Source organism: Phocoena phocoena, chromosome 2, assembly GCF_963924675.1.
Source record: "Phocoena phocoena chromosome 2, mPhoPho1.1, whole genome shotgun sequence".
Taxonomy (NCBI): Eukaryota; Metazoa; Chordata; class Mammalia; order Artiodactyla; family Phocoenidae; genus Phocoena; species Phocoena phocoena.
The window spans coordinates 31057355-31083136 of NC_089220.1; the positions used below are offsets into that span (position 1 = coordinate 31057355).

At 50.4% G+C, this 25782-nt stretch overlaps 1 protein-coding gene across 2 annotated transcripts in view; it reads left to right on the forward strand.

Annotated features, from left to right (window-relative positions):
- MAP3K9 (mitogen-activated protein kinase kinase kinase 9) overlaps positions 1-7011 on the forward strand; it is a 69639-nt gene extending 62628 nt beyond the window's left edge. The window contains exons 9-12 of one of the 2 annotated variants that reach the window (XM_065871030.1): positions 1731-1799; positions 3240-3352; positions 4527-5396; positions 6527-7011. In XM_065871030.1, the coding sequence (XP_065727102.1) occupies positions 1731-1799; positions 3240-3352; positions 4527-5396; positions 6527-7011 (1537 nt within the window). The remainder of the gene's footprint in view (positions 1-1730; positions 1800-3239; positions 3353-4526; positions 5397-6526) is intronic. The other variant, XM_065871031.1, reaches the window with a different exon arrangement.
- The last annotated feature ends 18771 nt before the right edge of the window (positions 7012-25782 follow it).

Genomic DNA, 25782 nt, shown 5'->3' on the forward strand with positions numbered 1-25782 from the left:
AGGGGCAGGCAGAATAACCCAGCCCTGGAGGTGCAGTTGGAGGTGACTCTGGGGCCACTGGCACTTCCTTATGGCCCCACCCACTAGCCACACCTACCATGTATGAGTGGCCCCTCTAGGCAAAGCACATGGCACGCCCTGTGCCTTGGGTGTGCTTGTGTTCTCACTGTGGGCTTGTGACCCAGGGGTCCTAGTGCTTCACAGACCGGTTGCTTGTAGTGTAGTAGTGAAGAGCATGGATGCTGAGCCCCGGCTGCCGGGGTGTGAATCCCAGCTCCTCCATGCCCAGCTGTGGGACCTTATGTTTTCTCATCTATCAAATGGGGATTCTCTCCATACCCATCTCATGGAGTTGATCATGAATAAGCTCATATTTGGGAAGTCCCTAGAAGATGGGCTGGCTCGTAGTAAGCATATGTAAATACTTGCTGTCATGATTCGTCCGTGCTTCTCATGCAGTTCTCCTTCATACTCGAAGAATGCATGTCATGGGATATACTTATTCTTGTGTTAGAATCTAGAGCCATATTTCTTGACTTTTCCAAGTGGGAGGATAAGCAGTAACCCCCTTCATCCTTTTTAGTGGCTTTTCAAAGAGCTTCTAAGGTTGACTATTAGACTTAGAGGTGCCCTGAACCTGTAACTAGCCTGGGTATTTCTCTGAATACAACGATTTCATGTCCAAAATCTACTTCCCCATGTCAGGTCTGTGCTGAAGGTGAAAATAACAGGTTGGTTCATGAAGGATGGACTCTTGGAAGCCAGGCTTTGGAAATCACTAGCTACCTTAGAACAGAATATTTAGATATGTAGGGCAGACTGCCTAAGCTATGTAAGAATTCAACGATGGAGTCCTCTGGGGATTGCAGGTTGCTCTGCTCCACTAAGTTCTGTAGGTACAAGCACTCCTCAGTTTGTCCTTTGAGCCTTGGCTAGAAGTAGGGTTGAGCTGGGCCTGAGGAACTCCGTCACCCTGAGTCCCTTGGTATTTCTGACACTAGTGTGTTTCCAGATAGGCTTTACCAGGTTGGCTACGGATGCCAATAGTTTCTCAGGTTCTGCTTCATTTAAAGGTATTTTTTGTCTTGCTAGTAAATTAACTGCATTTCACATTACACAGAACATTAACTTCGGAATTTTCTTACATTACATTAACTTACATAGATCTGCCCTCAAAACTTTTGAAGCAGTTCAGAATATGTGACTTAATTTTTCATGATTCTCAGTTCCTATTGAAGGAATAAGGAAAATCCACCCAGTCTCAAGAAAAGACCTCTTCCATGGCAGAAAATTTTGAGAGCCTCTATATGATACTCTTTCTAATGTTAGTCCCTGTTGACTGAAGAAAATACATAATGACAAAAAGCTGTATTGAATTCAGTAATGTTAAGTGAATTTGCATCTCCATCCTTTAAAAAAATAGTACATATCTGTAGGAAACATATGCGCTGTCTGTAGACAGCGGGGATCTGTGGATTCACAAGCCCCCTGTAATGAAGCTGTGGCTGCCCAGCGATGTTTGTCCCACAGATTGGGAGGTCCCGGGCCTGTGGTAGTTCCGGCCTGGTCATCTTGTTAAGATTCCTTCATGGTGTGGGGCTTTGCTGACCGGACAAGGGGAGGGCAGCTGGCGACATGGCTGGAGCCCAGCCTTGAGGGTTCTCACGTGGGAGAGGCTGAGCTGCATGTACCCACTGTTGCCTGCTACTGATTCTCTTTATTCATTGAAGATCCCCTCAGAGACGTGAGAAAGCTAATGGTTTAAGTACCCCATCAGAATCTCCACATTTCCACTTGGGGTGAGTCTAATCTTCACCCTCTCATCACATGTACTGGTAATAACCCTCCCTCCGTTTCCTTCTCCTCACAGCGCACCCCGCAGAATCAAGCCTCATTATTGCCAGGGCCATGCTGACTTCCTTTTTATTTTTGGAAGCGGTACCATCGTGCACCTTGGGAAAATTCCTGTGTTGGTCTGACTTGACGTTTCCTTTGCTCCCCTGACCACTCCTGTTGGGATTCTCCCAGCATCCTTAGTTATAGGGAGACAGTCCATGGCTGTTTATCCTTTGGTCGTCAGCACTGGCTTTGACTCTGCTGATCTGGATTCCTTAGCCCCAGAGCTGGAGGTGATGTTATAAGACTTCCAGTGAAAGTCTCAGGCTGTGGGTTGGACAGCACGCTTCTCTCTGGCTGTGTATTTTGGTTGAAACCACTGGTGGCTGGGAGGTACTTTAATTCAGTGGTATTTCTGATAGCACTTGAAGCAGAGGTCTGCAGTCAGGGAAAAAGTTGGTCCTTCTTCCTCCCTCAAGATGGGCTGGGAAGAGTGGGTTTTAGTTGAATGGCTCTCTCTAGCCCTAAAATGAGAGCCACCCCTGGTTATATACTGGTATCTCCAGGGCAGTCATAGCCCCACAGATTCCTTAGTCCTCCTTCTTTACTGTCCTTTAGGGGAAAGACCAGTGCTTCTGGGCCTTTGATGCCCCTATCCTATAAGGAGTTGGCGGGGTACCCCGTCAGTGACCTTGGAGTTACTGGCTTGCCACTGTGAGCTGATTACAGGGTTTTGAAAGCAAGCGCCTGTCATTTTCCTCTCCATTCCCAGACAAACCGAGGGTTCGAGTCCAGCCTTATGTACTGCCCACATAGGTCTGTCCCAAAGTGCACTGGGTTGGTGCAGCCTTGTTGGTTGATTTTTGTTTTTGAAACATGGATGGCTTTGAAAGTTGCCTGAGCATGCCGTAAGCTTGGAAGGAGAAATTGAGAAAGGGTGTGAGTGGCGCGGCCTGGCCTGGCCCATCTCTGCTAGCTCATTGCCCGGTGCTTGCCTTGCGTTGCAGATCTCAGCACTGCAGTTTTTCTAATGTCACCAGTGTGTTGTAGTCAGCGCCTGCGGAGTGATTGCCTCTCCTTTAAGTTGGGCTTCGGCAAGACCCTGGCCAGTGCCGGGCAGTCCTTATTCTCGCTGTCCTCTTGCCAGCCTGCCCAGCAGGTCTTCCCGCAGCTCCATAGCAGCATGTGAGGGGTGGGTTTTATGTCTCTGCTTTTCATTCCCTAGAGCATGTGCACTTTTGCTAATGAAGCGGGTGGGCTCAGTAAGGCTTGTTGCCTATACCCCGAGGCTCTTGGGCTTTGCTGTAATCGAGCAGACAGGGAGAGGCATTTCCATAGGCCCAGGGAGCTGAGGGTAAAGGAAGTAACCAGTTCTCACAGTTTCCTCACTTCCTCTCATTCAGCCTCAAGTCCCTGGTAGATGGATACAAACAGTGGTCGTCCAGTGCCCCCAACCTGGGGAAGGGGCCGAGGAATAGTCCAGCCCTGCCAGGGTTCACCAGCCTTATGGAGATGGGTAAGTACTGCCTTTGTCTCGACTCTCCTCCTGTTCCCTCAGCGAATTCTTGGCCAAGCTTCTCGGACTCTTTAAGGACCCCTAGTACTGCTTCATGGGGGTGTTTCCTCTTTTCCTCAACTCCTGGTCCCCCCCACCCTCCACCCCGCTTGTTCCTTCTCCGTTTGCTGTACTCTCATTCCATTGAGTCTTCTCAAATCACTACGGCTGCCATGGAACCTGCCTTTGGCCTCCTATCCCAAGGGGCCAGTTATAGTCTCCTTAGGGCAGTGAAGAAGGGGGAGGCCTAGAATCAGGCAGTTTCCTTTCCTGGGTCTATTTCTGTGTATTTTAATGTGGGGAGTCCACAGAATGGGAGATGGTGATAGAAGACACCACAGTGTTCCTCCAAGGAAGCTTTTCCAGTGTTGCCCTGTGATTACTGAATGGGTAAGGCCTTCTCCAGGCTCTCTCAGAAAGTACTCTTCTCTCTAGAATTCCAAGATCATAATAAGTCAGTCCACAGAGTAGATGGGCCTTCACCCACGCAGGGGGTTCTAATCCTTTGCAGGAGACTAGTCTTCTTCTTTTTCGAAAATTTTGGTTGCACCAGCTCTTAGTTGCGGCAGGCGTGTTCCTTAGTTGCGGCTTGCCGGCTCCTTAGTTGTGGCCGGCGGGCTCCTTAGTTGTGGCCGGCAGGCTTCTTAGTTGTGGCCGGCAGGCTCTTTAGTTGGGGCATGCGAACTCTCAGTTGCAGCATGCATGTGGGATATAGTTCCCTGACTAGGGATCGAACCTGGGTCCCCTGCCTTGGGAGTGCAGAGTCGTAACCACTGGGCCACCAGGGACGTCCTGCAGGACGCTAGTCTTAAGACAAGTCTGTAGGCCATTATTCTAAAAATCCAAGATCCCTTCCAGTTTCAAGTTGTAAAATAATTAGGGATCTGTCTGTTCTAGGAAACTCATACCGCACTTCTTGTGTTGAGGGTCCCTACGACAGAAGGAGCAAATTAGCAGATTGTCTTTTCTGCACAGAGGAAAACGGGCTGTGGAGTGGAGAGTGCTTTCCCCACATTGGTCACAGTTGAGTGTGGAGGCATGAAGCCCTGTTGGTTCTTTGTCCTGCACCTCAGACTGTTCAACGTCCGCATCCCTGGCACTAGGCCAGGGGCCTGGGGTTGGGGAGAAGGACCAGGTTCTTACTCTTGCCGCTTCGTTCCCATTTTCTGTTCCCCCTCCACTCCTCTCATCTTCGCAGAGGACGAGGACAGCGAAGGTCCACGGAGTGGGGAGAGTCGTCCACAGCCGTCACCCAACCAGTCCTACCTCTGTATCCCATTCCCTCGTGGAGAGGATGGGGACGGCCCCCCCGGCGACGGCGTCCACGAGGAGCCCACCCCAGTCAACTCGGCCACCAGTACCCCTCAGCTGACGCCAACCAACAGCCTCAAGCGGGGCGGCCCCCACCACCGCCGCTGCGAGGTGGCTCTGCTCGGCTGTGGGGCCGTCCTGGCAGCCACGGGCCTCGGCTGTGACCTGCTGGAAGCTGGCAAGTGCCAGCTGCCCCCACCGGAGGAGCCCGAGCCGCCAGCCCGGGAGGAGAAGAAGAGGCGCGAGGGCCTTTTCCAGAGAGCCAGCCGTCCCCGTCGGAGCACCAGCCCCCCATCCCGGAAGCTCTTCAAGAAGGAGGAGCCCGTGCTGTTGCTAGGAGACCCCTCTGCCTCCCTCACACTGCTCTCGCTCTCCTCCATCTCCGAGTGCAACTCCACGCGCTCCCTGCTGCGTTCTGACAGTGATGAGATTGTGGTGTACGAGATGCCCGTCAGCCCCGGGGAGGCCCCACCCCTGAGCCCCTGCACCCGCAATCCCCTGGTCAATGTCCGAGTGGAGCGCTTCAAGCGAGACCCGAGGCAGTCCCTGACCCCCACCCACGTCACCCTCACGGCCCCCCGCGCTGAGCCCAGCGCTCACCGGCGGACTCCTTCCGATGGGGCCCTCAAGCCGGCGGCCCCTCGAGCCAGCAGGAGCCCCTCCAGCAACGGGCTGAGCCCCAGCCCTGGAGCAGGTGAGGCCTGCCCGCCCCCTCCTTCCTCTTGCCCGCCTTCGTGCTTCCCCCAGGAGTGGAGATATTGGGGTCAGCTCCGTTTCTCCTCTGGGTCAGCCAGTCGAGACAGGCCGCTCTGGGCCGCGGGAGGTGGCCGACTTCTCTCCGTCCTGTGCCTCAGGGGGTCTTCCCTGAGGAGGGAGAGCAGACAGGCAGGCTCTGGGAAGAATCCCATCAGGACTCCGGTGGGATGCTCAGGCCCTGGGTCTGGGAGTGTGCGGCACGGTGCTTTCAGGACAAGGGCAGGAGTCCAGCTCTGTTTGTTCCCTGAAGAGGAGGCTGCAGTTACCGAGAGCAATCCTGCCCTGCACGCAGGAGGGTATTTTCGGCCACGCAGCTGGGCTCTCGTCTCTCGTTACAGTGTGAGTCCAGACACTCTCAGAAGGCGAGCTTCCGCCCGGGCATCACGCCCTCCATCACTCATCCCTTGTCACTCATCCCATCGCTCAGACGTGGAGATGTGTCCAGGTGAACTGCCGTGCCGGTGCACGCGCTCGCCTTCTCCGTCTGACGTCCAGCACACCCTGACGTGCACTGTCACCCTGGGCCTTCCCCACCCTGTCCCTTGCGCCCTAGAAGACCGCAGTCTGACCTAGAGACCACCTCGGATCCCGTAGGAGAAGAGAACATGGCAATACCCTCTCAGTGAGATTTGAGTGTGAACGACAGTAGTCCTGGACCATTCAGCTTGCCCTTCCCCTGCTTAGATTTTTTTTGTTACAATCAGATAGGTGGCCTCTTTGGGAAAAGAGACCCCTAGCTTACTCGTCTTTAGATTTCTGACACCTAGCTTTGTTCTTGGCACACGTTTATTAAATGGATGAACTGCGAATGAACAGACATTTCCTCAAGTTTCATGACAGATACGAGCCCCGTGTGTCCCATTATTATCAGATTACAGGGACCGTGGCCTTGTAGTTCCCTGTTACATCCCCAGTGCCTGCCAGCACACTGCATGAAAAATAGTAGGCGCTCGTAATTCACGTTATCCCGAGTGGACAGGGACGTGGCGAGGTGGGGAGGAAGCAGCGTGTGTGGCCCAGAAGTGTGGTGCCATTATCGAACGCCTCTCCCTTTGTCTCTTTGACCAGGAATGTTGAAAACCCCCAGCCCCAGCCGAGACCCAGGTGAATTCCCCCGTCTCCCTGACCCCAATGTGGTCTTTCCCCCGACCCCAAGGCGCTGGAACACACAGCAGGACTCTGCCTTGGAGAGACCCAAGACCCTGGAGTTTCTGCCTCGGCCGCGTCCTTCTGCCAACCGGCAGCGACTGGACCCTTGGTGGTTCGTGTCTCCCAGCCACGCCCGTAGCGCCTCCCCAGCCAACAGTTCCAGCACGGAGACGCCCAGCAACCTGGACTCCTGCTTGGCAAGCAGCAGCAGCACCGTGGAGGAGCGGCCTGGGCTGCCAGCCCTGCCCCCCTTCCAGGCGGGGCCGCTGCCGCCCGCCGAGCGGACGCTTCTGGACCTGGACGCGGAGGGCCAGAGTCAGGACGGCACCGTGCCGCTGTGCAGAGCCGCACTGAACACACACAGGCCTGCCCCTTACGAGATCCAGCAAGAGTTCTGGTCTTAGCACGAAAAGGGTTGGGGGTGGGCAAGGGGGAAGCAGGAGATGGGGGGAGCCGGCTGGCACAGCCCTGTCTCAGAATTGGACCCCCTGAGCTCCCGCCCTACTTCTTGCACTGATAATGCACTTTGAAGATGGAAGGGATGGAAGCAGGGCCCCTTGAGAGGGCTTCGTGCCCTGCAGGGCCCTTCTCCCCAGGTCCACTGGAAGGGCCGTGGCTGTGTAGGGCAGGGAGGGGTGCGTGCATGTCCTCCACCCTCCACAGTCTTCCTTGCCTTCGAGGTGACCCTGCAGAGTCCCTCAGCCGAATCTGTCTGCTGCCCCCTCTCCTCAGCCCCCTGGGTGTGCCCTCCTGGGCTCCCTCTGTTAGCCCTGAGTTCAGCCTTTCCAAACACCAGTATTGGATGTTCTGTGATTGATTTTGCACCTCTTCTACATTCTTTCCTGATACTCATGAATCAGAATCTCGTTTGGTGTGAGATGTGAGCTTTTCTGTGTCCTGAGCCCTTCGGTGCCGGCCAGAGGACTAAAGGCAAAGTGCCCCAGTGTCGGGCACAGGAGTTGATGGAGCTAGCACCACCTACTGCACTTCCAGGCGCCCCACTTATTCCTCTGAGCCTCCCAGTGGTAGGGACCTGCCTCTGTGAGACAGGGGTGGGGGGGGTGGGGGAGGTGGGGAGGGAGTTAGGAAATAGAGTGGAGTTGCAGCACAGAGGGTAATGGAGTCTGTCTGTCCTCACTCCTTTTGTAAACACTCAAAGAAGGGCAGAAACCAGCACCTGTTGACGGCACCCGTCTCCTACCTGGGGTCCAGATGTGGTCAGACCAGGTTCTGAAACAAACACACTCTCATCCCAGGAATAGTTTCCAGGGAGACTCACTGGTGACAGTTCTGAAACCAGAGACAAAGTTCTTGTGTTTGTCCGTTTGGTCATCTGATCTGTATGTGTTCTTCCCTTCCCTTGATCTCTCTTGCAACCCCTGGAATTAGTGGACTTCAGGTTATGTGTTTGCTGGGGAGATATCTCTGCACTGCACCAGAATAGCATATGGGGGTGGGTCCTGGACCCTGGGAGTTGGAACTGTGGGGATTCCTTCTCATCCATCATTAGTCTGTGATGCCCTTGAAGTAAAACGGAGTGCTTTTTAGTTCCTTGTGTGAATGGATGTGGTGAGTGATGTCTGTAAGGGGCTCAGTGAGCCCCTGATGTACAGTAACCTTCAAGTTCCGAGCACTGGAGACCAACCAAGGCCTCTCTGTGCACAGATAGCCCTCCTGCTGGGCTCTGGACCATGAGCTGGGTAGGAAGGACAACAGAGGCCAGCCCCGACTTTTCTGGAATTTGTTTCCTTAACTTGAATGTTGAGCTTCTTCTGGAGCTTTCTCACGTGTATCTCCACATTTCCTCTTACCCTCAGGCTCCTGCAGCAAGTGTGAACAGGTGTCTTTGCGTGGGAATAACAGCTTGACAGTAGAGTCCTTAGGTCACGCTCCTCCCCCCTCAAGGCTCTACACATCACTCCACTGTCTTCTGTCCTGGACTATTTCTCTGCAGGTGTTGGAGGGCCACCTGCAGGTTCCTTGCGTTTGCTGCCTGGATGGCAGGACAGGAGAGCAGCCATCCGGGCACGAGGGATGGATTTGGTCATTGCTTGCTCTGTAACTACAATAGAAGTCCTGCCCTGGGGAGGACAAAAGGGGAGACCTTGGCTTTCAAGTTGTTCGTTGTTTTACGAGCCCACTGGCAGACACTTGGGTTCAAGGGCCCCGTGTAGTCTTGGGCAGGGAGGCACTGTTGGTTTTGTTGTCCAGGGTTCTGTTATCGCACCTCATCTCTCTCCGTCTCTTTGTTCAGCGAAGACAGTACGTAAGAGATTATTTTTGCCCCCATGCCCCACTCCTCGGCTAGGAGGGGGGAAGTGTGAATCCCGTCAGCGGTTCCAGCCAACCACGTGACTCCCCTTCATTCCTGATGGGGAGAGGGACACAGATGGCCTGTTCTGTGCCCTTTCCCAGGACTCTCCAGGGCCCCAGGCCCTAAGCCACTAACTAACACATCTCTAAACCCTTAGCCCCACTGAATGGCCCCCGGTGGATGCAGCATACAGCGTAGTCCAGACCATGCTGGCTCTGGACAGTGCTCTGTGGAAGGAGGCAGGAAGTCTTCCCTTGCTCGTTTTCTGCTTTCTGTCATTTTGTTGGATTGCAGCTGTCTGTCTTGGAAGTGTAGTGTAACCGGTGAGGAGTAGACTGATGGCTCGCTGCCGCCGAGTAAGAGGTTGAACGGGGTTCTTCCTCATGCATCCAGGGGAAGACAAGGGAAGGCTGGGTGTCTGCTAAGGGAGCGATTATACCCGCAAGAAGCAGAAGCGAGGTTATTCTGAAGGTGCTTCTGTGAACTTCCACGAAGATGGAGGACTTACCATCTCTCAGCTCCTCCAAACCAGGTCTCCGAGGGGCCCCTGCCTGCCACACTCTCTCTGTGGGGCAAGGCTCAGGTGGGATCAGGATCCTGTATAGTAACAGGTTTGGGTTGCTTTCTGTCCACTCAGCTTCCCTTGTCTCCATGGTCATGGGCAGGGGCAGGCCTGGGAGCGGGGGATCAAACCCTTTCCCTTTCCTCAGACACTTTCCCACCCCTCTTGACAGGTGCTGCTACATGGAAGATGGTGATGGGAAACAGATACTGCTCTCTGCCCCTTCTCCTTGACTCCTTCAGTTCCTTCCACTGATTTTGCACAGGACTGTGCTCTGTCCTTGGGGATCCAGGCCACTGCCAGGGGCTGAGTAGGTGTCCCAGTTATTTTCATATGTCTAAGATGCTTTGACAGATGCTCTTATCTTCACATCTTTTAGTATCCGGAGGTCTGGTAGTGAAGATGCTGGTGGTGGTGGTGGTACCTTGCATTTGGATGACTCAGAATTGTGCTAACCTTTCCTCTTGACCTTTACAAAATTACATTATTTGCCTTCAACATTTGTTACGCTTACTGGTAGAGGAGGGGAAGTGCTTAAAGATGAAGATTCAAGTGAAGAGAGGTTAAAAAGCTGCTTGGACTGATTGCTGAGTCGGGCACCAGACTCCTGAGACCTGAACAGATTGGCTCTGTTCTCCGCTCTGCTTTTGCTGTCTGACCTTGGGCTTGTCTCTTAGTCCCTCTCAAATTTCCTTCCTGTAAAAGCAACCATCACCTGCTTCCCTCACAAGGGCAAGAGAGTGTGTATCAGAGCAGGTCCGTGAAGCCCGTGGCTCCCTGCCGGCGAAGAGGACAAACTGCTGAAGTCCACGATGCAGTTCTTACCGCCTTTGCCTCTAGGGGACTTGCCCACTTCCTCTGGCTTCTGGAAGAGGAATGATTTGGAGTTGGCTTAGCATGACTGATGGGGGCGGTGGTCAGGCACTCGCTCTTCTACTGCATTATGTAGCCCCTGGTGTTTACAAGCATCCCTCCTAATTCCCCCACCTAATTTGTCAGGCTGATGGTCCTACCATTAGTGTCTTACAGAGGGGGCGATGGGAGACGGGGAGCTGGAGGCCGCATCCAGGTGATGATTCGGGGTCTCTTGTTCCTTGGAGTCATTCCCAAAGTCTGATGTGTTTAGAGGCTGGAACCAGGCCGGTTCCAGAAGGAATCCTAGGGAAAGGGTCTGCTGGCCCTTGGGACATGGGTCATGGTGTGGGCTTCCTCACAAGGCCCCTTTTCCCTCAGACCACAGTTGCTCAAGGACGCCATAAGACACCCCAAGGGCATCTAGGCCTGAAGTGGTATCAACAGTCTTGCTTCACAGCCCCCCTTTGGAGGCTTCTTCCCTGCTCCCTCCCCCACAGGGAAAGAGCCCCTCCCGAGCATTCCTAATTCTTCCAGCTCGATTTTCACAAAGCGCAGAGCAGCGGGTACCGAGGGCTGGGTGGCTCTGAGTGGTACACCGCGCGGTTGAAATGTCCGTGCGGCAGGCCCCTCTGTGAATGCAGAACCTTGACCTTTTCTGCGTGTGTTTCTTTTAGCCTGTGCCTTTGACTCAGGTGTGGGTCGGGCAGGTCAGAAACACCATTGTCTCCTGAAGAATTTCGGGGAAGGAGCAGGTGCTGCCGCTTCTGTAGCGGCAGACTTCTCCTGAGGACTCTGCCAGAGACTGTAGACCGGGGTCAGGGGGAGAGCAGCTCGCAGTGCCTTGTAAGTGAACGTGGCGGCACGAGCGGCAGGGATCTGGTGATCGGAGCTACCCGCCTGCATGTTGTGTGATGTCGCAAACATCTCTCCCCTCTCTGGACCTCTGAGCCCAGCTGTGAACTGAGGATGATGAAGCATGAAGCCTTTCTAGCTTGAAAATCTGTGGTCCTGGGGCCCCTGGTCTAGCACTGGTAAGCCTCCCCTTGCTGGGTTGCTTCCTTTTGTGGAGAACAGTGTGTGCGTGTGCGTGTGGTTGGAAGTCAAAAACAGTCAAATATTGGCCATTTCATGTGGTTTGACCGACTAGACCACCTGCCTCTTCTCCTTGGCTTCAGGCCTGAGATGACTTCCTTTCAAGCTCCAGCTGTTGTGAGGAACACATTCCCAAATGTCTCTCTTTGTTCAGACAGATCATTGTTTCCTTAGATCAGGAATTCAAATGAATGAAAATCCACATCAGAAGGGGAAACCCAGTGCTACTTCCAGGGAGCCCTCAGTCCCTGGCTTTGCCCTGGCCTTGCCTCCTGGGTGCCTGCCACCCCAGGCACTGGCTTTGGAAGGGCAGGAGGCAGAAACTGGAGTCCTAGCTGATTAAGGCTAATTAACGGGGCTTAGTGTCTAATTAGCCCGACCCGGCCCTGGGCTTCTGGTTGGCTATACGGGCCAGGTGAGCCTCTCATTCACTTAGATTATTTTCCATTTGTCCTGATACACTATTGACAGGCCTCACCCCATCCCTTGTCCATTTCAGGGAGCCCTGATTTGTCCTGCCGAAGGTTGGGCTGCTCCTTGATCTGGAGCCAGTAGGACTGGTTCTTCCTGATTCTTACTGGTTGTGTGGTTCCCTGCATCCCCTGCCCATGGCCTTCCTTTGGGGTCTTTCGCTCATGACCACAGCTAGTTACAAAGAGCCTCGAGGCCCGGCTGGTTAGCTGAGGCATAAGCTTTTCCACTCCTCTCTTTGTTTCTCTTGGAAACAGACTTGCCTTTTCCCTGACCCAATCTCCTTCCTGACTGGTCTGACCCACCCTCCCTGCAAACACCCACAACCTAGTTTTACTAGCCTGATTGGCATGCGTGAACCTGGCAGCTAGATAGGTATCTCAGGACAGACACCAGAGTACAATTTCAGAGGTTCAGAGATAGGCCTTTCCTATTGGGATGTGTGAGGGAGACATTCAGGAAATCTGAACCCAGAGGTCAGATTGATTTATCAAGAGGGGTCCTGGTGAGTGATGGCCCCGTGGATATGGTGGTCTTGCTCTACACTCCCTGCAGTCCAAGACCGTGACGTGTTGCCCACGTTCCTGGAATCCTTCACACCCAGGTACTTGCTTTGACAGATCCCGACTTTATTTAAAATTTTGATATTGTGTTCATCATGCACTTTTCATTAACTTTAACTTTTAAAAGTATTGCATTGAAATAATGATTCATCTGGATAACTGAGTTTTGTTTTGTTTTGTTTTGTTTTTGGTGACCCCTTAAATTCTGTGTACAAGGCGAGTGCCTCACCTTATCCTAGTCTCAGCCCTACCTGTTCCTCCCCTGAACAAGCTCAGGCAGAGCTGCGAGGTAGGGTTAGGTCTTTCCTGGTTGCCCTTCCCTTCAGTCCTGAGTCGGGTGGTAGCTCTCTGAAAGTGTTTGCGATTGAATAGGAATGTGTTGACTTAACAGCAGTGAAACACCTAGGGCAGTTTTCAGCCTTGGACCTGTGACTGAGGTGACTCTTCCTGGATGTCCCCCACCTTGCTTTCAGCCTCTCTGAAACCCTGAGGCCACTTAGAGGTGTGTATGTGTTTTAAGGGAAAGGGAAGGGATTACAGTGGAGAGGATTCTTCAGAGTCCATTTGAAACCTCTAAGGGCCATCTCTGAACTTGCAGAGAAGTGAATAAAATATTCTCTCTCCCAGTTCCAGAAAGGACGGAAGTTAGACACAGGTGTTTTTACTCCCGTGCCTGCCTAGCACTGTGCCTGGCCTACAATGACCTTCAGCCGTCATATCACCTCCCTTGGGATCTTTTTCGCTACCATTATTATTCTCTGTCATCTTTATTTTACTCTCATCATTTATCTTTCCCTCCAGTTCCAGAAGCCATGCTGGCTGTGGCTCTTTTCTTCATCACTGAATGAGGCATGGGTTTATCCTGGCCCGGGTATGGGGACTAACAATAAATTATATGAAACCATTATATTTCTTCTAGGTGAGAGGTGCTGTCCTAAAGGTTTATATTCTTTTCTTTCTTTCTTTTTTTTTTTTTTGGACTCACAATAATCCTGGGAGGGTGGGGTGGGGGATATTACCTCCATCTAAGGACGTGGAAACTGAGGCTCAGATGGTTGTGAAACGTGCCCAAGGTCACATGGCTAGGAAGCAGTGTTGCTGACCTCTTTGGCTCCAAAGCCATGTCTTATTTTCCTCTGAGCGCATTTTAGGGCACTGTTTAGAAGCTCTGGGATAAAATCAGCCTAGCTTAGGTCCACTGAGGCTCTGAGGTAGCTCGTTGTCCGGGGAGGAGTTGTCCTGTGGCTAAGCCATCACCTCCCTTTGTGACTGGAGACACCCAACAGGACTTGCAATCTCCCTGGAGCTCAGCCGACCTCCTCTCTGCTTCTGCTGCTTCCTCGTCCATCATTTCCTCTCCACGAGTGTTCAGGGACCTGTTCCACGGGGGCGAGGGTTGAGCGTGTCCATCCTGTAGCTCTTCTCCCAGGACCACTGAAGGCCCATGGGCCTCTCGCCTCTGTTTCCAGCCCACAGTTGCCCCATTACTGCCCTTTAGCACAGCTTCAACCCACATCCCTCCCGGCCTCTGGAGTTTGGAAGCCTTACTGTAGCTCCTCTTGGGAACTTGAAATCAGGCTTTTGTCTTTTTATTGTATTGAGCCACAAGCTCTTAATACCCAGTTGTAGCAAAGAAGGGAGGTGATGAACCTGTCGACTTTCTCCTCTAACTACCCATGATAAACACACACACACACTCACGCTCACACACTCACAATCTCACACACGCATGTTCAAACACTCACACGGAGATTTAGTCTGAGACTGTATCTGTATCTTCTAGAGGGTTAAGGAAAGGAGTTGGAGATGGGTTTTACTTAATTCACAGAAAACCTTTCTTTGGGATTTTCCTCCCCCTTAGAGCCTTCAAGTCTAGGTAAAGTGGAAGTTCACATACACGTTAGTTTTGTTCCTCAGTATGTAGCTCCTAGTTTTCATCTTAAGCCCTCTCTGCTCCAGTGTCTTGTCCATGTGTGATGACCCCGTGTCCTTGAATTCCCACTTTGCTTTGGGATTTAAGTTATTGTAACTTGTCAACAATATTTAAAAATAGAAAAGCCCTGAAGGAAACTTATCAGGTTCTTTTCTTCGGCTTTTTTTTTTTTTTCAAGGTACTGTAAATTGTTAACTAGGGATGCCAAGCAGGCTTGGATCAATGGCTAAACCTCTTATCGTATTACAGCGTGTTGCTGATCTCAGCCTGGTCTCACCACCAGAGCACACACAGACTTGAATAAAACGATTACAATAATGACTTCTGGTTTGCTGTGGTGCTTTGTAAACTTGTCCTTTTCCCCTCTTTTCTTGGTGATGATACAAGATGTCCAAGTAACTGGCTGTTTCTTGAGAATTTCCATTTGTAGGGGTAAAATAACTGGAGAGAGGGGCAGATATGCAGGAAAGAGGAGGTGGCTGAGGAACCTCCCTGAAGGTCCTGGAGCCCCCAGCTGGACCACAGGGGCCTTTCTGAAGCGTAGCGCTGACCAGTGCCTGCCCGGGCAGTTCCGTTTCTTCACATAACTTCCTTTCGCCCAGGTCGTGAATTTTGGCTTTCAGAGCTCCTAGCAAGTATGTGCTGTCTCTCACCCCCTATCACTGTCCACACTGACATTCCTGGTGAAGCTGTGAATGTGGCTAAGACGACAAACACCAATGGACTTGTACACTTGTGGACAAGGTTTGCAGCTGTGAGTCATGGGTTCCTTGGGTCTTGATAACTCTTAATGGCACTTGCCAGCTCTGTGACCTTGGGCAAACCACTTAATCTCTCTGGGTCTCTTCTGGAACAGGCCGATCACAAAGCAGCCTTTGTGCTCTCACTTTCCGTGATTGTGCTTTGGGTGGGGATGAGGGTGAAAACAGACAGAAGAATCTTGTTTGGGGGCATTCTTCGGCACTTTAGTCCACTGTTCCATTATTCAGCTGCATGTGGAAAAGTGGCTTCTGAATTCCTATATTGACCCGTTCGTGCTTTAATACTGTGACCTTCACTCACTACATCCCTCTTAGCCCCTTCCTGTGCTACCCACGGACGGTGACTGTGGTGGGTTCTGGGTGCTAAGACTGTGGGGGGAAAGGTGACCTTGTGCTGGACTTCAAAGTAGGTGTGACCAGGGCCACATAACCTTTGTCAGGCTGATTGGGCAAAGATGAAAAATTGACCCAACTCCTTGCTTGAGAAGATGCCATGAGAGGAGTATGTATATAAATTGCTCCATGTTTCTGCAAAGCTGTTTGACCATGTGGCATTAATTCTATAACGTGGACCCAGAAATTTCATTTAGTAATAACAACTAGCTACAATGCACCAAGCCTTGTGCTAAGACTCAACCTGCATTATCTCATTTACGACATCTCAACATCCTAAGAGCAGATCCCATTATTCTCTCCATTGTATGCTGAGAGAAATGAAGACTGGAGTCAAGTAACAGGCCCAAGGCCACGGAACTCTCAAACAGTGAAGCTGAGATTTGTCTGATTCTAGCCCCTGCACTCATATCAAAGAATGAGTCAGATGCAGACAAAGACTTGTTTAACAAGTCATCTCAACATTATTTACAGGAGGGTTCTAGTGACTACAAATGACCCAAACAAGATTTGGGTGGTCTACTTCTACCCTCTACCTCGGTCAACATGGGATCCGAGAACATGAGAGCATGTTTTTTTTTTTTAAACTTTATTTAATTATTTATTTATTTTTGGCTGCGTTGGGTCTTCGTTGCTGGGCTTTCTCTAGTTGCGGTGAGCGGGGGCTACTCTTCGTTGCAGTGTGGGGGCTTCTCATTGCGGTGGCTTCTCTCGTTGTGGAACACGGGCTCTAGGCACACAGGCTTCAGTAGTTGTGGCACACGGGCTCAGTAGTTGTGGCTCACGGCCTCTAGAGTGCAGGCTCAGTAATTAAGGTGCATGGGCTTAGTTGCTCCCTGGCATGTGGGATCTTCCTGGACTAGGGATCGAACCCATGTACCCTGCACTGACAGATGGATTCCTTTTTTTTTTTTTTTTTTTTTTTTTTTGCGGTATGCGGGCCTCTCACTGTTGTGGCCTCTCCCATTGCGGAGCACAAGCTCCGGATGCACAGGCTCAGAGGCCATGGCTCATGGGCCCAGCCGCTCCGCGGCATGTGGGATCTTCCCGGACCGGGGCACGAACCCGTGTCCCCTGCATCGGCAGGCGGACTCTCAACCACTGCGCCACCAGGGAAGTGCCTGAGCTGGGGCTTCACAGACCTCAGGGAGGCGGTGACACCTGAGTTGAGTCTTAAGGGAAGGGGGAGCACAAAGGCTTGAGGTGGCTTCCTCTCAGAGCAAGCAGCACACGCCTGTCTCTTCTTTGTGTGAAAGTGGCCCCAGGCGATACCTCACCCTCGATTCCTATCACTGATTTTATTATTCAACCGTATGTGAGGTTACATAGCCATTAAAATTAGATTGTTCAAGAATAGTTAAGGAAATAGGGAAGTGTTCAAAAGTTAAAAGGCAGCATACCAAAAACTTCAAAAATAACTTGATCGCAATTATATACAGAAAATATATTTCCTCTCCTTTCTATCTTTTTAAAAAAAATATCCACTTGGTCGGCATAAGAAAAAGATGGAAACATAGTTACTGATATCTTTATGGAGAGGTATCATGGATAATCTAAAAAGGTTCTTTACTTTCAGAACTTTGAAGACTTTTTTTTTTCAATGAATATATGTTACTTTTACAGTCAGCAAAACAACGGTGAATACAGTAGTTTGAGGGTACTTCTTCATGATCTCAGGTTTCTCTGCACATGTTCCAGAGGTCATTTACTTCGAGGCTGCCCCCCTGCCCCAAGTAATGCAGCAAGGTAACTACAGAAGCCCTGCTCTTGAAAAGTAGAATTGGGGCCAGGGCCAGGACCAGCTTCCTGGTCCTAATGGAATCTCTTCCTCCCCGCCTTCCTCATCTCTTCCTCCCAACTGAGACAGGTGAGCCACCTGCACAATGCAAGCAGAACCTGGTGAGAATGCATGAACAGAGAAAGTTCTAAGAGAGATGGTACATGCAGGCCTCCTAGAGGGCATAGCTGGTTAGGAATGTCAGGTCCTGGACAGGCCTGCAGTGCGCTCTTAGGTTTGTGACACATGGACACACCCCTCCATGAAAGGAGCTGGGCTGGACCAAGGTACACCACACCCTGTTTACTTGACTATGGAATGTGCTTCATTCAAGGCTGGGATGTACTAATCCTCTGAGCCCTCGGGTCCCCACCCGATCTAGTCTAACCAGCTTGAGTTGGAGAACATGTTTTGGCATAGGGGCATTGGGTGGTGGTGGTGAAGGGTGGGCGTCTGCCCTGCCCCTCCTCTCAGACGCTGGTCACACGGCAACCACCCAATCAGGAGGGCCTCTTGTGCAGTCTCAATGGCAGGGGCTGGAGACTTCCTTGTGACAAGAGGAAAAGGGGGAGGGTTGAGACAGAAGATCAGCCCTAGCGAATATACGCTCGCGGAATACAGGTCTGATCACGTTACACCCCAACGTCTGTAGAAGATCCACATTCTTTAGCACGGCCTTCCCGATCTGCTCCTAACCTACCTTCCCAAACTCCTACCACACTTTCCCTGCCCCCCGCCCTTCCCCCCACATAAGACTGTACCCCTTTCTGTTTTCTGTAAGACTCGATCTTCCAGGAACAGAGGCCTCCTGCTTGAAGAGAATTCTCTTCTTCATGAGCATGAAACTGCACCAGTCAGATGGGACTTGAACCCATGTGCCGGGACTTGAACCCAGCTGAAACCCAGATTGGGACTTGAACCCGTAGTCATCTGAGATCACACACCTGGTCTCAGGACTCAGTGAAGCTCAGGTTCTTTATGTCTCACCGCAGAAAGAATTCAGTGAGATAAAAAGTGATCGGTAAGAAGTGGATTTATTTAGAGACACATTCCACAGACAGAATGCGGTCTGTCTCAAAAGGTACGAGCAGCCTCAAGGTATGGGGTCGTCTCTGAAAGTGAGAGCAGTCAAGGGAGAAACACACTCCACAGACAGTGGGCCGTCTCAGAAGGCGAGTGGCCCTGAAATAAGGGGTGCTTAGTTTTTATGGGCTGGGTAATTTCATAGGCTAACAAGTGGGAGGATTATTCCAACTATTTTGGAGAAGGGGTGGGGATTTCCAGGAATTGGGCCACTGCCCACTTTTTGGCCTTTTATGGTTGGCCTCGGAGCTGTCATGGTGCCTGTGGGGGTGTCATTTAGCGTACGCTGATGTGTTACAATGAGTGTATAATGAGGGCTCAAGGTCTACTGGAAGTCAAATCTTCCGCCATCTTGGACTTAGTTGGTTCTGGCCAGTTTTTGTCATGTCCTATGTCTATGTCATTCTTTTAAAAGTTGTACCCTGCCCCCTTCCCTCCTGTTTCAAGCAGACTCTCTGCTACCTACCCAGGTGTCGAAGCTGACTGTAACTTAAGTGGTTGACAAATTAAGTGGTCACATTTGGGCTGGGGAGGGGAGAGGCAATGGAGAATTGGGCCAGAGAAAGAGAGGCTGGATTCTGCCCCTCGAAGTTCGTAGTCTCCCTGGTGAGACCAAATATGCCAGGATGCACTGAAGAAGTTTACAATGGGAGTGAAACCGAGTGGGGCCCAGTGGGGCTCCCAGGCATGGAGGCCTTTTTGTCCCCTGTTTCTTGTAGGCAAGACCCCAGCCTCCATGATCTTTCCTGAGTTCCAAAGTGCACATTTGAACATTTGCTAATCAAGGGAGGAGCATCACGAAAGCACCTGAGGCCAGATTAATGGGAGAGAGAAGCTCATCAAGATTAGGACGACCACCTGAGGCCCTGCACACACCCTAATCTTGTCAGCAACCCCACCCTTGAACTGTTGCTATAAAACTTCTCATCAAATCCTCCCGGGCCGGGACACAGTTTTTCAAGGCAGGATCCCTCTGTGTTCCCCTTTGCCTGGCAAAGCAGAAAAGCTATCCTTTTCTACTTCGCCCAAAACTCTGTCTCTTAGATTCAGTTTGGCACAGGTGTACAGAGAGGCTGAGCTTTTGGTATCAGGACTCCTGCAGGTCAAGACAGTCTTGAGGGCCATGGCTAGTGAGGGGCAGGGGTCGTTAAAGAAATACTGACTCCCATCTTGTTCTGTGCTTTCCCCAACCTGAAAAGAAAAAAAAGCATCCCTCTGATAAATGCTTATTGAGGGCCTACTCTGGTCTGGGATGCAGGAGGTGGGGAGCTGGGGGGTCAGGCAGGTCAACGAATGATGCATTCTTATGACAAAAAGATGCAGTCGGGGGCGGGGCTGGGGGAACTGTGCCACGTGAGAGGCAAGCCCCATCTAAAGGCATCCACTAATAAAAAACGTGGTAAACACGTCCCCTCTGTGTTTTAAACCCCAAGAGTGAATGACTTCTCCCTTTTGGGAGTTTACCATCTAGTGGGGAAAATCAGGTAAGCTACAGACAAATGACGCGCCATGAGAATATACTGTTTCTCTCTCTCTCTAAGTATATATGTATATTTACATATATAGAGAGAGAAGGAGAGGGATGGGGGAGGGAGAAATGGGGTGGAGGGAGGGAGAGGGAGACAGGGAGACAGGGAGACAGGGAGAGAGGAGAGGTGGGAAGTGATGTCTAAATTGAGACCTGAAAGGTGAATAAGGCTGAAATAGGCACTGGGTGGTGAAGGTAACTGAGATTCCAAGATTGCAAGCAGCCCATGTAAAGGGGATTTTTAGCCTCTGCCAGACAGCTTATCTTGCATTCCTCACCTCGTAGGGTACTTTGTTCTTGTCCTCTTTTCTTTATCATTGTGTTAGGTTAGGTGATAAACGGGGGTGGGGGGGGTGGTGGGGGGTGGGTGATACTTCCACCTGGGTTCCCACCTGTGCTATTTAGGCTGCCCAAGAGTGAGGAAAAAATGTATCTCTAAGGAGACTTTCTATAGGGCATCTGAAAAGGCTGCGGACAATGGGAATAACATGGGATGTGGGGTTTAGGAGGTGGGTTCTGGGCATGGGGATCTCATTGCTGACGCCATCTCTGAGCAAACGATGTTAATGACAGAATATAACGGCCCCTCCCTCCTTCGTCCCACAGCCCATACAGCAATGGTTTTCAAAGTGTGGCCCACAGACGTCCCGGGGTCTGCGGGATCAAAACCATTTTCCCAATAATATTAAAGAATTGTGTTTTTGCTGTGTTGATATCAGCACCGGGAGTACAAAAACAATGATAGGTACAACTCCTGGCACCTTAGCACCTGCCATGGCAGTGACACCAAACTGCACTGAACTCCCTGTATTCACCACCACCACGTGCTTGTAACGGAGGAGGTGCCAGTTCCACTTAAGAACATCCTTGATAGAACAGTAAATGTTACCAACTTAATGACATCTTGACTCATGAGGTTATCTTTTGAAGGTTCTGTGTGATGAAATGTGAAGTTCCCATAAAGCACATCTGCTGCCTGTGGAGGCCGTCTCGAGGGAAAGCACGTGTGACTGAGTTGCTAGCTGCACTGGCTGCTTTGTTTTTTCATAGGTCGCCATTTTTACTGAAGAGAATGATTGTCAAGCCAACTATGGTTATTCGGGCTTGAGGATTTGGCGGATATATTCTCGAAAATGAATGAAGTGAGACTGTTACTTCAAGGAAAACAACCAATGATAAAATGTGAGCTTTCAGGTAAAAATGAGGATTTTGGAAAACTTGAGTCTGTCATGTGCTTTGACAGCCTGCTGATACTTAAAAGGTTTTTCTGATGAGGTTGGTAGCAATATTAATGACTGTGATTTTTTTTTTTATGTCGTATAACGAAATGTGTCAACTTCTAGAAGTTCTGCATAACTCAGTGAACCAAGATTTTCCATAATACAGTGAATGGAGCTACAAAATCAAGCATTCAAAAATCCACTCAGGGGCTTCCCTCGTGGCGCAGTGGTTGAGAGTCCGCCTGCCGATGCAGGGGACACGGGTTCGTGCCCCGGTCCGGGAGGATCCCACATGCCGCGGAGCGGCTGGGCCCGTGAGCCATGGCCGCTGAGCCTGCGCGTCCGGAGCCTGTGCTCCACAACGGGAGAGGCCACAACAGTGAGACGCCCGCGTACCGCAAAAAAAAAAAAAAAAAAAATCCACTCAGGGACTTCCCTGGTGGTCCAGTGGTTAAGACTCTGTGCTTCCACTGCAGGGGGCGTGGGTTCTTTCCCCGGTCAGGGAAGATCCCACGTGCTGCAGGGTGCAGGCAAAACAAACAAGACAAAAATCCACTCAAAGCCCAGGATAGACCAATGGGTTCTAATGCAGCATAGTATAAAAAGATCATGGATATGGTTTCAGATTCTACATTCCAACTAATCTTGAAGAAACTACAACTTGTTGAGTTTTGGTATAGTATCAAAGAAGAATACCCACAATTATCTGAAAAGACTATTAAAATATGCCTCTCTTTTCCAACTACATATCTGTGTGAGGCCAGGTTTTCTTCATACGTTTCAGCCAAAACAAGATGTTGAAACACTGAATGCTGAAGCAGATAGGAGAGTTCGGCTGCCTTTTATTAAGCCAGACATTAGAGGGATGTGCAAAAATGTAAAATAATGACTCTCTTTTCATAGAATTTTTTAAAAATATAGTTATTTTTCATTAAGATACCTTATGTTTAAAATTTAACAAGTTTCTTATTGTTATTTTTAAATGAATCAATAATTTTTTTTAAATTTCTTGGTTTCATTTTCAAATACGATAGATAGAAAGCACATATATACACTGGCACTCTTTGGGGGCTTCAGTAATTTTTAAAAGTCCTAGAGGATTTGAGAGACCACCAGATGGCGCTGATGAAAATAAAGAGCAGATCTTGTGTGTGTGTGTGTGTGTGTGTGTGCGCGCGCGCGCGCGCGCGTGTGTGAATAAACGTGGGATTTGCAGTAGGGAGTTTTATGGTGTGAGACGTCCTAATAGCAATGATATTTGTAGACTCCGTAGGAAGAAAGTGACAGGCCCAGGATTTAATCAGTGGGTTTTCACAATATAAATTAAATAGGCAGATTTATGCCAAATAATATGTTAGACTTTTCTTTTTTTTTTTTTTACTTCCTCTAACAAAAGCCAAGTGCATTCCCTGGAGAAGCTCTGTGCAGCCTTGGAAACTAAGCAGATTAAACTGAAAGAGCTCCGTCTTTTGCATTTTGTGTTGTTAATAAGATAACATTAATTTCTGGGGTTTAAGAGGGAAATGTAGGCAGATTCATTCCAGTAAGGAGCGCATTGTAGTAACCTCCGAGCTGGCAGCTCCTTCCCACAGGTCCTTGGTGGCCCTGAGTGGGCGGAGAGGTGACTGGGTTGGGAGTCGTTGCGGTGGAGGTGGAGAGAAGGTCATCTTTGAGAGAGTTAGCTGGCCTCTGGAGGACAAAATAGTGTAAATGGCTGGGCTTTGTGTGAGGAATTATAAATGGGCGTTGGGAAAACTTGAAGCCAATTTATTTTTCCTTCAAGGGCAGTCTGAAATAGCTGACAAAGGACAGAATGCTCTTCCGAAGGTGAAGTGCTTATTGGCAACGCTCTTTTAAGGGTCACAAAGAAAAGGAACTAGAGCCTGAACTGGGGGCTGGCCCTCAGAATGGGTTTACCAGCTGCTAGAGAAATGGATGCAGTGTGGTATCGCCCATCCCTCCCCTCTAGGCTGGGGGTTTACATGTGCCTTCCACTCATATTGAGTTGGCCAAAAAGTTCATTCGGGTGTTCCGTAACATCTTATGGAAACCAAGTCAATACTGAAGAAATCTAGATATCTTCATGCCACCACCCAGCATAGACTTTTTTTTTTTTTTTTGCGGTACGCGGGCCTCTCCCGTTGCGGAGCACAGGCTCCGGACGCGCAGGCCCAGCGGCCATGGCCCACGGGCGCAGCCGCTCCGGGTCATGTGGGATCTTCCCGGACCGGGGAACGAACCCGCGTCCCCTGCATCGGCAGGCGGACTCCCAACCACTGCGCCATCAGGGAGGCCCCCTAGCATAGACTTTTTTAAACACTTCAAAGGTCAGGAAGCTTATTCTCTAGTAAAACCATCAGTGCAATTGGCCAAGTTGAACGGAGGATTTTCCACATAAACATGAAGGTGGGCGTGACACTGCAAGAGGCTCATAAATAATAGGAAGGGTTGCTGTTCAATCTTGGCCGCCCTTTCTCTTTTCCTTCCTCCCTTCCTTCCTGTTCTTCTTCTTCCCACAAATATTTATTGAGCATCTACTAAGTGATAGGTGCTGAGGCAAAAGAGCTGAACAAGACGTACTTGGTCTCTAACCTGGTGGAGCATACAAGTATGTAAACAACAATACAAGTAGGTAAGCAACAACAAAAACATACGGATTGTGGTTAGTGATGTGAAGGACAACGGGGTGGGAACCAGCTTGAGATAAAGATGGTCGGGGAAGGCCTCTCAGAGAAAATGAATTTAAGCCAAGATTTCTCAACTTCAGCACCATTGACATTTCAGGCCAGACATTTCTTTGTTTTGGTGACTATCCTGCACATTGTAGAATGTTTGGCAGCATCCCTGGCCTCTGCCCACGAGATGCCAGTAGGAGGACCCTCCACCCCCATTTGTAAGAACCAAAAACAAAAAAAAAGAAAAAAGACTCCAGACGTTACCAAACATCCCTTGGGACCAAAATTTTTCCTGATTGAGAAGCCCTGATTTAAGCTGAGACCCGAAAGATAAGGAGTCCCTCAAGAGAGGATTGCATTGGTGGTCTTTGAGGCCATAGTAAAGAGTTTGGATTTTACTCTAAGTAGAAAGAAATCATTGTTTTTAGTCATGGGTGACATCATCTACTTTGAATTCTGAAAAGCTCCTCCGGGCTGTGGAGTGGAGGGTGGATTAACTAGAGTAACAGAAAGTCACAGCTGTTGACGGAGGCTGTTACAGTTGTCTGCCCAACACCCAGGAAGGCCTGGACTGAAGAAAAGGAGGTGAAAAAAAGGAGAAGAAAAGGAGAACACCCAGGTCTTGCTGATGGATTTGATGTGGAGATTCCACCCCTAAGCGTACCCCATGGGGCCTCCTTTGCTCCCTGGTGAAGTGTCAGTATTTGCTGGGGCAGGAAGGGGTGGGAGGTTGGGGAGATGTTAAACTTCACGCCCGACCCAACAGCTTCTGGTTCCTAGCTCTCCCGAGAATATGTAGTTGGCATTAACATTTGGTTGGGATGATCCCTGGAAGTATGCGTGCTGGGCTCAGGGCTCTCTGTCCCCTGTGATTCTGGCCGATGGAGAGCATCTCTTAGGCACTCAAGATTTCTGTTCAAAAACCTGGAAAGGCAGAAAAAGCAGAGCTGATTAATGAATGGAGGCTAACTGAGGCTGGATGCTCAATTCTCACTTTCAAAGCCAGTGATGATGCAAAATCCACTCGGCATCCTCAACTCAGTCCAGGAATCTTGTTCCTTAATGGGGAAAAATGGAAGCACAGTGACCTGGCAGCTGGGGCTGGGAGTAAGCAAAGCTATTGTTTACGGCAATAAATCATAGCTGACCATGGGCCCCTTGTGTAAAGTCAGAGGATGATGGGCAGGCATTAGGGGAACAGGGGAGTGAGGATGTTTGGTGAAAAGCGCTGTGTTACCAGGGATGTGGGAGAACAGCAGGAGCAAACTAACAAAATCCTGGGGCGCAAGGAAGGCCTGTTGGTTTGTTTTTAATTGCATAGAACACGGTTGCCAGAATTTTAAATTGTAGCGCTCTCGGCATGTAATTAAGCGAGCGGGCTTAGTTGGCACCAACTGGGATACCAGGTTTGTTGATACAGCTTATGATCTTCTGATATTAAAATTTCAGGGGCTGAGTGTGTGTGTGTCCCTCTCCTATTTGTACAAGTTTCCTCTGGGCCTCCAAGCTCCACGTAAAAATGACCAGCTCCCTTCACGTGTTCTGTTTTGGCGCCCGGATGAAAACCCCATCTAGGTCTCAGTCTGTCCTGCGTCAGTAACATTCAGTTGAAGGGGTTTGTGGGTCGGAAACAAAGATGGATCATCTCAGCCCAACCATGACATCCCAGTCATTACAAATGCTCCCGTGAAATTTCGCCTTTGGATTATCATCACAGCATTTTAGAGCTGAATATGAACTTGGCGATTACCTTCTCACTTTATATACGAGAAATCTGAGGCCAGAGTTGTGGACTTCCTGAAGGTGACTCAGGTGATGGGGCGTATCAGAAAATGCCCAGGACCGGAACCTGGGCCCAGGGTCCTCTCTGGTATAACCCTGAGGCCCCTCCCATAGCTCTAGGCTGTCTCTTCTCCATCCTGCTCCCTGCCCAGCCTCCTTCCACATG